This window comes from Microtus oregoni, unplaced genomic scaffold (assembly GCF_018167655.1).
Source record: "Microtus oregoni isolate MIOR12 unplaced genomic scaffold, Mior012 000040F_ref0000088, whole genome shotgun sequence".
NCBI classification, from domain to species: Eukaryota; Metazoa; Chordata; class Mammalia; order Rodentia; family Cricetidae; genus Microtus; species Microtus oregoni.
In genome coordinates, this window is record NW_024543207.1 from 13141050 (window position 1) to 13153131 (window position 12082).

At 47.3% G+C, this 12082-nt stretch overlaps 1 protein-coding gene across 2 annotated transcripts in view; it reads right to left on the reverse strand.

The window, feature by feature from the left end:
• Trio (trio Rho guanine nucleotide exchange factor) overlaps positions 1-12082 on the reverse strand; it is a 286543-nt gene that overhangs the window by 158026 nt on the left and 116435 nt on the right. For both annotated transcript variants that reach the window (XM_041632132.1, XM_041632133.1), the window contains exons 4-7: positions 10194-10386; positions 7644-8156; positions 6376-6498; positions 3524-3715 (exon numbers count right to left, since the gene is read on the reverse strand). In XM_041632132.1, coding sequence (XP_041488066.1) covers positions 3524-3715; positions 6376-6498; positions 7644-8156; positions 10194-10386 — 1021 coding nt within the window. The remainder of the gene's footprint in view (positions 1-3523; positions 3716-6375; positions 6499-7643; positions 8157-10193; positions 10387-12082) is intronic.

Genomic DNA, 12082 nt, shown 5'->3' on the forward strand with positions numbered 1-12082 from the left:
CGTAATACTGGAGGCCCGTCTTCCTGTCTACTACAAATTGACCCTCTGACTCCTGACCATCAGCAGAGACAAGGAGATGAGAGAACGGTGGGGACATCTTTGCAAACTGTGCATCTGACTTATAAAGGCACTGGCAGACACCAACACAAGAGCTCATGGAGCCAGAGCTGGGACGCCAAGCAGCTCCTTGTGGCACGCACCCTCAGAGAAGCCTTCTTTCATCAGCAGGGCAGTTCCTGGGTCACATGTATGAGCACTGTGTCCCCTAATCACATCTAAGTTCCTCAATGAAAATTCTGGGTAAGATTCAAAGAGGTGGTTAAGATGAAAGTCTAAGGCATGGAGTCCACTTTTCTGTTCCTCTCTAGATGTGCTGTAGCTTAAGGCAAAGAGCAGGCGGAGCCCACCTACTCCTCTCCTGCCCACCTAACTTGGTGTAGTTTCCCCATGTTATAAGAGTTCCTTGGGCGGTTCTTCTCTTCGGTGAGGGGGAAAGGAAACACTGGCAAAGGTCCCCTACTGCTCCTCCAGCACTGGGTGTTTGCGCACAGGACTCACCAAGGTCAGAACACACGCAGTGCCCATTCTTTACCAGTCCCTCCTAAGCTCAGCCCTGCCTCTTCTCTAAAGTGCAGAGACCTGGAGCACTGTGAAGCTCAATCAGGACTCCATGAGTTTCTCAGTAGCATGGTCTTCCAGCATAGTCTCCTTCAAATCTATAAATTACAGTTGTTCATTTCACCCAAATACCTTGGGCTCCTTCAACTTTGCCGCACATCTGAAATGTTTAGTAGTGGAACATGGATGAGGAGATGTTCCCACGACACGCACTGTTCTAGATTATTTCTAAGCAAATGAGAACAGCAACTGGTGTTCTGGGTTTACTCACAGGTCTGAATCCCTCCATACGGACTACAGACGGTCTCCCACGACTGCAAGCCAGATGTCCTGCTCCTTGTCATGGGATAGTATTTCAACTGTGCAAACACGTGTCACATTGTTTATGCTGGATTTATTTAATGGTGTCAGGATGTATTACACTTGTTTGTGTTGCATTTGTTTCACCTTGCCTGCCTACAGCACCTGATTGATTGAATAAAAAGCCTAACAGTCAATAGCTAGGCAGAAGAGGGATAGATGAGGCTGCTGGGGAGAGAGAATAAACAGGAGGAGAAATCTAGGGTTAAAAGGAGAAAGAAGTTGAGAGGAAGAGGTGAGAACAAGAGACACGCCTGGGGCAAGAAGCCAGGCAGCTGACAGCCAGCTAGACCTAGAGACAGCAAGAAAGTAAGAAAAGGTAAAAAGTCCCAAGGCAAGAGGTGGATAAAGAGAAACAAGCTAATTTACATTAAAAGAGCTAGCTAGAAATGAGCATAAGCCAAAGCTTTGCATTCAAAACTAATAATACCTCTCCATGTCATGATGTGGGAGCTGGTGGGTAGCCTAAGTGAGAAAGCCTGGTACAGCTCCTAGCGTTTTCTATCATCTCCACGTACATTTCTGGAGCCTCCCAACCCCACCAACAACTCAGCAAATCTTGGCTTAGTGGGCTGCTACCATCGTAGCACAGCTGTTAGAGATGACAGAGGTAAAATACACAGCTGTCTTTCTCTAGCAACAATGTCAGATGTTCAAGTGCATCTGCTCTGTACCTGTGGAGTGGAGGTAGTTATGGGGTCATGGAAGATTGCTACTTTAACCCACGCTCCTTGTGTGGGTTTGTTTGTCCTTGGTCATAGAAATGGTTAAGTGCGCAGTTAGTAAGGCATCCAACAGTGCAAACTGACGGCCTCACTCATCGCTTTCATGTGATGCCATTAAGTTTTTTTCCTGTTTATATTCCACTAGTTTCTTTCCTTGCTTCATACTTTAAAGGTTTCTAGTGTTGAGATCATTGCTAATTACTATCTTGTGCAACACAAGACTGCCTTGCTCAAATCCTGGGCAAGCTGGGACCTCTGCTTAGTTTTATTGACAACTGCTTTGAGACAAAAAGAAACTTTGCCCTTCTCAGAACCAGCACGCCAATCCTTACAAACGCAGTCGTCTCCCTTCAGAAGAGAGAAAGCTGCACTGGCCTTCTTCCTTTGAAATAAGTCACCACCCACCATCTGGCAGTCTTCACAGTGAAGGCTCCCTGCACTGTATGTCAGGGACCCGTGCAAAGGTGTTTCGTCGATAGCATCCTCCCTGCAATTATGTCAGTCACAAGCCATCTCTCACTTTCTGCTGCCTTCCTTCCCCAGGGTCTTTTCAGACAGGCGTACCCGAGCTGAGGTGGTGGGATCCGTAAACTTTCTCTTTAACAAGAGTGTCAAACAGCTCCTCAGCCCATGAAACCAAGGTGGGGTCAGGATCTAACAACACATAGTCAAGACGTGCAAACTGCCTGCCCAAAAGCCATTCCCACACAGCCCTTGCTGGCAAGGCTTTCCTATAGCTGCAGAAGGCCAAAAGGGTGGACCTATCCTTTCCCATCTTTGCAGTGGGGCACCAGTAAGCCTGCCAATCCTGGACAAAGAAGTGAATGGGAAGGGTGTTGGTGTGGAGGGCCTCCTGGCAAAGAAAGGCAAGAACACCCGCTGCCACCTCTGCCAAGAAGAGACACTGCCAATTGAGAAAGTGTGAAGCCAGGTGTACCTCTTAGAGTCATTGTAGAAGGCCCAGCCCGCTGCAGAGATGCACAGCACCTCCAGAGCACCCTCGCACAAGCTAGTTAGAGGCAGTCTTCAGCTTGCAGTATTCCCATGCAGATAATACAGAGAATAGAAGGAGTGATGAGGATGGGGAGGAGGCGGCGAAGGAGTAGAGAGAAGATGGGGAGAAAGAACAGCAGCTGCCGCTTGCTATTTCTCACCGCTAGTGAGAAAACCTGGAATCTGAAACGTCAGAGCTTTACAAAACCGCCTTCTCAAACAAGTATTTCAGAGCATTTTGGATTTTACAAGTAAGAATGTTCAACCATACACTCTTTAGCCGAATGCCGACCCCTGACCAATTTCCCACGTATTTCAGGTAAGACACACACAGGGCAGAGACAGGTGGCTGTTTTCATTCTCTGAAACAATCCTCCCAAGCAAATTTGTGGGGTTTTGTTTTGTTATTTTACAAAGGAAAGGGGAAACAACAACAGCAACAACAAAACCCTGAAAAACAAAGGCGAAGTCGGGCACTGCGGACACACCTGCAATTCCAGCACAGGAGGTATGGGAGTGGGGGGTCAGGCCAGTGTGAAGCTATGTGACACAGGCAAGCCCCAGGCCAGCCTGAACTATACACAAAGACCCCCTACCTCATATGCAAAATGAATCGTGAGCAAACAAAACAAATGTAGAGTTCAAAGCGCAAGTGCCTAAATTTGCGGGGCACCAAACAAGCCAGCAAGGATTGCAGCTCAAGGCTGAGAATGGCAGCGCTCACAGCAAATCTTGTCTGAAGACCACCAAGACTCAGTTACACAAGAAGACTAGAGGGAGGCATGCTCTGGCTCTTGCTTTGTGGGCTGGGGGTTATAGACACTGACCTTTTCAGCCTTCTGGTGAAAGATGGAGGACATGTCCAACAAGGTGCTGCGCTCGTCCAAGGCTGCCGCAAATGCCTTCCACTCCTGCTCCAACTGATTCGCAATCTGCTTAATCTGCTGAGAGGCATAGTGGCCCGACTCCACCAAGCGGTTGGCCACAGACATTATGCGGTTTATATTTACATACACGTTCTGCAGAGGAGGCAGAGGGAGAGGTTCACTGAAGGATGCAGATAGGAGACTCCTTCCTAAGAAAGCCAGGGAGCTTTTGTGGACAGTCAGTTAACAGTTCCCTAGTTCTGAAGCACAATCACCTGACATCCTACGTCAATTGCCTTACTCTCTGGATTTCCATAAACCCTGAGTTGGATTCCAAATTCTGTTTTTAAAGCTGTAAAATTATCAATCAACTCACCGAAAGGCATAACTGTTAGCCACAGAACAATCAAACGCACAAGGGGTACACACAAATATACCATTATTGCTCATTTCTTGGCTTCTAACCCTGCCCAGGATCCAGAGGGCAGGGTCGCTGACAAATGATCACAAAGACCTGAAGGAACCCGACTAGAGCCAAGAATTGAAAAAGATGTACTCAGCAACCAAAGGCTGTCTGTGTGAAGACAAGCTCTCCTTTCTGGATAAACCTGAGCCATGGTTTGTGCCAACAGACACCCTCCTCAAAGGGCTCCACTTCCTCCCTGGAGTGTGAAGTCAGGCACAGCAGGAACCATGCTGCACTGAGGAAGGAAGGTTCTTCTGCTCTGCTGAAATCCCACCCAAGTCTATCAGCTGACAGAAAACATGAGTATACAGAATTTTAAAAACAAAACAAACTTGCTTTTTCCTTTTTGCAAAGCAAGACTTCACAGCGCGTATCTGCCCGCTTCCACTCCTCTTTCAATTTCCTGTTTCAATCAAGGATGGGGAAACGTGGAGTGGAGGCCCACAGTCAACAAATCCCAGGTCATCCACGTGTTTTTACTTTTATGACATTGCCCTGTTCCTGGATCCTGCTGCTTACTCTTCGGCAGTCTGCCCAATCCCTTCTGTTGCATCCTTCTCTGCCTTCCCACCCCCGTGAGCCCACGCGGCCAGCTCTTCTTCCCTGCTATAGGTCCCGAGTCCTAGCCCTAACCTACACAATTCTCTCCTTTGGTCTTTCCTTGCACACTTTTGTTGATCCTTTCTACTATCACCTGACTGGAACCTGGTGGAGCTGCTTTTATATGGGATGGACAGGCCAAGCAAATCCATCCCATATTCCTTTCCTAGAGACTCAGACCTTGCAGTCAAAAGTAGCAGCAGAGGCAGAAGAGCAGAGGCAGAAGGCACTTCACTTCAGTATGGCAGGTGAGCATATACTTCCTGGCTTGTGTGGGTTCATTAATGCTTTAACCAGCTTCCTTTAAATTAAAATCAATGTGCTAGGGACTTGGGATGTCTCCCGAAGACTCATATGTTGAGCATGTGCTAAGCTTTGTCTCAGCTGATGGCACTCCTAGGAGATGGGTCTAGCGACAGGGAGCAGGTATGCCTCTGAAGGCTCTGCTGGGACCCTGGCTCCCTTCCCTTTGTTTGCTTCCTGGCTCCCATGAGACAATGCTGATCCTCACACACTTCCTGTCTTAGAATTGTCAGTGTCAGAAATAACAGCCAAGCAAGTATGGGCTGAAAGCTCTGAAATTGAGGCCTGTATCTCCTCTGCTCTAGGCCATGGGTCTCGGGTACTCTGTCACCATGGAGAAACGGAGCCCGTATCTTCTTCTGCTCTAGGTCGTGGGTCTCGGGTACTCTGTCACCATGGGAGAGATGCAGGTGCAACACCTTCCATTTCCATATATGTTCCTCCTTCTGCCCCTTAACACCCCTTAAAGTGGCTGGATTTGCTAGTGCTGCTTTCTCTGATCCTTAGGAGAAAAGGCTACTGCACACAGTGTCAGGAGAGTGCACGCCAGGCGCTCAGTTAGAACTTCAGAATAAGAGAAGAGCAGTCCCCTAAAAACGGTCCTCCTGGGAAGCATGGATGGAGATCATCCGCAGACCCAGTTACAGTCCTTCGTCAGTTTCACTTCCTGAGCTGACTACACCAGCCTTTGTGCTTCCCATTCCCCACGACTCCATTTTCAGTACAACCAGGAGCCTGGTGGCCACACAGCCCTACAGAGCCCCTGCCATGTGGTCCTGAGCCATCCCAACTACAAGTACCTATGCCTTGACTTGATCCTGAAGTTTATATGGTATGGTAGAATGAGCGTTATTCCTGGTATTCCCTCAGAGGGTTTCTTTAGAGACAGCCTACCTACGTACTTGTAAGTAGTCCTTTATTCTTTAAGGTTCCTCAAAACTCTGACAGTAGTAGTAAGGACTGGAAGCTAGTAGGCCTCGTCTGGCATGCATGATGGCTGATCACTGGAGGAGGGGTCAGAATGAGGGGCAATGAAAGCTCAAGGAAGCTCCCGAACTGCTGTCACCAGCACAGTACAAAGTGATCACATCCTAACTGAAGCTTAATTGAGAAAGGCAACACAAACATACTGCAGAAAAGAAAAAAAATGCTTACATCTAAAGAAAGGAAGTGAGGTGGGAAGGAGGGAAGGAGGGAGGGAGAAAAGAGACATCCCTCCTACCTTCAGGAGTTCCTTACCTACTTTAATTAGATAACATCGAAGGTGTTAATTATGGTTTCTTGAGCACTAACTACATATTGAAAGCCACACTAAAGTGTTTTATACATAGTAAATAACACAATATATCGAAGAAAGACTATGTACCCACTTCATAGATTAGCAACTGAGGGTCAAAGAGGTCAAGCAGATTGTCCAAGGTCACAGGTTCTGACAACAGCTTACCATACAGTTCATAGCAAAATGATTGTGCTGCGTCTGAAGCTCCATTGCATGCGGGTGGCTGGTCCCAATCTCCGTGTAGCTGTTTAGAAACAGGCCTTTATTGTGTGTGATCCAGTCAAACATCTACCGGAAGAAAAAGACAACTCAGAATCACTGCAGAAAAGAAAGGGCTGGGAGGGTGGGGGTGGGGGAGGCTTGCCTCAGAGCTTCCAGGAGTTTATGCCTCCAGAACCAGCGAGAGCACCTAAAGCAGCAGATCCTAAAGTGTTGTCTCTGGGACGGAACTCAGCCGGCTCCCTCAACCTAACAGAAGCTCCTGTCTTCTGTGCCCAGACCCCTTGGTCTAGAAAGTGACCCATGCTTCCTACTGCTTTGCCTTTGAAGACACAAGGCTGGCCCCAGGACTTTGTGCTAGGATCTAAGCAGAGAGTACTAACAGCGGAAACAGTACTCTCCATGCAAGACACAGAAACCTGAGCAAATGCAAACAACGAAATTACCAAACGTTTCAACAAATTTGAGAGTTTTCAGACTCGGTCTCACGTAAGCCAGTAATACTGGCTGTCAACTGTCTAAAATCCCTTTCAGCATACTGTACCAGAATTTCCTAGTGGGGTTTTTCTTTTACTTTAAAAAATATGTTTACCAGCCCATGGAAAACAAAACCACAAGGTTAAGGGTTACTTCACCTACGTCCACGGCTTGCAAACCATTCCTGTTTGCAAGTGTCCTTTTCTTTCACATTGCAAAGCACACATGACCTGGTAATGAACAAGCATTCACTGTGACCAGTGGGTGTCTCTAGTACACAAGAACGAGACATGAGAACATCGACCGTTACTGCCTGCATCACCTAGAACCCTGTTCTCAGCGGCATCACTCACCTTCTGCTACAAAGGACACAGTATAGGTCTGAATAGGTTTGCTGGCTTTGTTGGAAGAAGGACAGCTATCTGAAAATCTATACGTAATCACTGCTTTTAAGAATACAATCATGCAGTGTGTACTTGCTTGCCTTTCAGATACTCTTGATCAACCACTGGTAGTTTTAGCTCGGACTTTCTATAATGGCTCTGTGAATAAGGCTGGTGGCCAGGTTTAAGGATGGCCTCCGAATGGTCCTTGCTGCAGAATGAACACTGGAACTACAGACCTATTAACTTCCTCCCTTCTCTGTTTCCTCACATTATCTTATAGGTCTTTGCCCTGAGGCCCAGTGACCCAGCGGCTTTCCCTCTGTCAGGCTGGCATCCCCTCCCGGCTTTTACCTTCTCAGCATCCTGTTCAAACAGCCGCAGCTGGAAGCACTGGTCCAGCTTCAGTTTCCGCAAGTGCCACATCTGATGCAGATGCTGCCGGGTGGAGTGTAGACGGTCCAGCATGGTGGACACCTTGGGCAAAAGGTTCTGCAGGTCCGCATTGCCTGAGCCCGAGTTCTTTTTTGGAAAACTCTCGCTGCTCTGAATCCGCTGGAGCAGCTTCTGTCCTTCTAAATCCAGGTCCTCTATGGGGGCCTTAATAACCTTCTTCTTCAGCTGGGAGTGTTCCTCAATCATGTTCCGAGCCCCCTCTAGGTCCTGAGGCAACTCCTTCTTTGCGAGAATATCCTGAAGTTCCTCTAGCCGGGACAGCATATGGGCTGCATTGCTAATGTAGTCCTCGAAAGCTACTCTGATTTCAATCCATTCTTCATGGTTGTATTCCAGGCAGCCATCGAACTCGGGAGTTAGCTGGGAAGGATCAACTACTTTGGTAAGGCCTTCTAAAGAGACCATATTTGTCTTAAGGGAAAAAAAATTACGTATGAGAAGCTGAACCAATTTTACGTGGTCACATCATCCTGTAACTTACAGTGGTCACACATGGGTTTTCAGTTAAAGGTCACCTCCTCACGGAAAACCCAGGCTATGTCTGGCTCTGCCTTCCCAGAAAAAAACATGGAGGGGAGGCACATCGTCAGCATGATGAAAAACTCCATTAAAGTAGTACCACCAGTCGGAATGCCTAGCAGCACAGAATTGTGAATTTCACAAGCCCCAAATAAACTAGATTCCACTGGAGAATGGAGGAGAGGAACAAAACCTCAAGCTCACTAATATCTCAGACTTCACAACAGAGCTGGTGAAAGTGATTTCATAGGGAAAGACCCAGTTGGGGAATACCACCTTCCCTGTGATCGCCTACTACACTCCGAGCAGGGGAATACCTCCTTTGCTGTGATAACCTGCTACAATCATGAGCAGTCTGAATGCTGCATATAGCCTGCTCTACATCCCAATCGAACACCAATGGTACCCGAGTTTATTACAGTCTAAGCAAGGACTCTCGACCCCACCTGATGCATCAGACGGATACTGATCTGATGCCTCAAGAAAAACATGAGTTTGGGTTGAATAAGATGCAAAAGCAAAGGAGGAGATGGATGGTCTGACCAAGCCACCCATCACCTCTAGCCAGACCACCTACAGAAACCTAGAACTGACATCTCCATGCTGGGGGGGAGGGGCATAGGAAACAGCACAGGCAGCTGTGCTGAAAGAGCGGCTCAAGCCCAAGCTGCCTTTAGCCTGCAGCGGTCCAGGAGACTTAGACCTATCATCTGCTGGACCATCAGTAACCTCCACAAAGGCAGCCAGAGACAACCGTGCAGAGACAACCAGGTCAGGAAGATGATGGGCAGGCACCTTCCGGAGCCCAGAGTAAGAGGCTAGTAAATGAGATTAGTAAACTCTTCTACGAGTGCAAACTACCACTTATTACTTAAACATATGTAATTAAAATACATTACACTTTAAATTTTCCATTAAGCAAATATCTAAGACCCAAGAAATTAACTTCCAAAATGACTACTTATTATAAATAAGGATAACAGTGTACTATATATTTCACTCAAACCACTTGAAAGTAGTTTCAAATTTAAATTAAAACCAAATTCCAATTCCAGATAGAAAAATCAGCACTATAGAAAGACATTTTAAATTCAAGTCGTGCACACAAAGCAGACACTGAAAAGTGCAGCAACTGATACATTGTTACTATGTAATATTATTTACCTTAAAACATGATTCTTGTACATTGAAACCCAATATACAGACAGGGATGGCAGAAAGAGCACGCTCTTCGTTCCACCGGGAACGGTTATAATTCATTACAAGAAGCTATTCCAGTCCTATTACAGAACAGAACCCGAGCCAAGCTTCAAGCTGCCTGCAATACTTTCCTCCTATAATCATCATATTAAACTGACCACATCAAAAGCCTTGTCAGAACAGCAGCGGCTTAAGGAGTGGAGGCTCACAGTGGGAAGGAAAATAAATTAGCAGGCTTTGGTTTACTTTTTATAACCACCTGACAGCCATCGTCCAGCACTAGCTGATGGCAGAACTGTACAGTCCTAGAACGATTAGGACTTTTACAAAGAAAGACTCAACATGTGAAGTGGCCAGCAATTCTTCCCACTATCAATGATGAGACAAACTCAATCCCTCTGCCATTTCCTCAGCTCCAGGATAAAGCAGCCACCACACAGCTTCAGCCACACAGCCCTGGGCTGACAGGGGGAGCTGTTCAGGTGAGGTGCCAGGAACAGACTTCTTCCAAGGAACAGCAGCTCCATACCCCAACCCCAGAGAGCGGAAATCTGAACCCGAAGCCTTTTACTTTATGCAGTAAAATTCTACTTATTATATGTATATAAGACATGTAGGCCTTGCTCAATTAAATGGCTTTTAGACCCTCATCAGTCCACCATTGCGAGGATACACCAGCTTATTAACTACGTCTTTAAGTTTAGGCTCTGGCTACCCAGAGAATGTTACCTCAAATTCGAATTTAGAACTGCCAAAATTTGTCCTCTGTTTCTGCCAGAAGTTGTCAGGCTTGATTATCAGAGCGATGTGGATGCAGCAAGGGAAAGACTCCTGCAAGATCTTCAGTAGTGGCTTGATGGAGTCCCACTTGGAGCCGCGCATGTCCACAATCACTGTGAAACCTCGCTTGCAGACCTCCTCACTACAGAGAGAGAAAGAGGGTGGGGAGTTCGATGGCTCGGCTGGTAAGAGCACTTGCTACACAGATATGAGAACCAGAGTTCAAATACCCAGGACCCACATTAGAAAAAACTGGGGTGTTTTAAGATGGAGAGCACTGACTGTTCTAAGGGACCCACACTCCTTTCCCAGCACTCACTTGGTAGTTCACAGTCGTTTCTAACTCCAGTCCCAGGGAATCTAAGACCCTCTTCTGGCCTTCATGGCTACTGCAGGGGACAGGGGAGGCAGTGCACAGTTATAACACACAAACAAAATAGATGGGGAGGGAGCATGTGGCCATGCATTCCTATAATCCCAGTACTGTGCAGGATGGAGACAGAAGGATCCTGGGGCTTGCTGGCTGCCAGTCTAGCTCCAGGCTCAGAGACACTTCAGGGTAAGGCCACAAACATCAGAGTAGGATATCTGATACCCTCCTCTGACCTTCCAAGACCATGCCCACACACACAAGTGCATCTACTACACACAACATGCATATACCCCCAACAGGTATGCTCCTGTGGAGTCATATGGTCACGGACTCAGAGAGACACACACACACACACGCACACACACACACACACACACACACACACAGAGAGAGAGAGAGAGAGAGAGAGAGAGAGAGAGAGAGAGAGAGAGAGAGCGCTATCAGCTGCAGCTTCTACAGCTTGGATGTGAGAGAAAGCTTCTTGGTGACGTACCCACATGCTTGACCTCAAGAACCAGAGTGCAATGCTCTTTTACCTGGGCAGCTCAGCAATGCCTGACGCCCCCCCCCCCCACCCGCCCTGGGTCAACAAACAGAACGAGGCCATAAAGGAATCAAGACAAAATGATAGATTCAAACAGGGTTCACCTTCAAAGCCTTTAAGATTTTAATTCTTCATAGCTATGGTGTTGCATTCTGTCAAATGGCAACCACTAATTTCACTTGCCTTTGGTGTATTGTTAACTGGTGAGACACACTAGCTTAATAACTACCACAGACAAAGGCCCCTGGGGAGCACTAAGGGGGTACAAACTCAATGTGGCATGCAAGGCTCAGGTTGGGACAGCAGCTACTTCAGGATTCCCAAGACCACAAGCAAAGCCAACAACCACTGGCATGGGTGACAATGCTGGGAACTTTCCAGAGTCTGGATGTGGTCTCTTTCCTCCAGCCCTGTCCCACTAGGGGGTTCCTGATACCATTTTGGCAAGCCCTGTGAGAAACACTGAGGTTTGTGCCTGGACTATGATTGCATTCCTCTTCACATCTGGTCACATAGATGGCATGAGCGTGGTAGTGGGTAACAGTGCTGGCTCCTGGCAAAACCAAGACCGTGTTAGGAGCACTATGCTCTTCTTCTCTGGGCTCTTGGCAGTTAAACAAAAGGGTCAGCTGCAGCAGACAGTGTCCAGTGCCTGCAGCTCCAGCACAAGGATGCTGAGGAAGGAGGGCATGGGAGCCAAGCGAGAGACTGGAAGAGGCAACAGCAAGACCCATCTCAGAAAGTGGGAAAAGTTACTATTTCATGAAATAGCAACACTGGAGAAAATGGAAAGTCTGCATGAGGTACATCTGTAATGAATATTAAATACATGTGGAGGGCTAGGGATGTATCTCGAGGGCAAGATGTCCGCTCTAACAGGATCAAACATTTGGGTTCAATTGCAGACTGCATAAAGTAGAT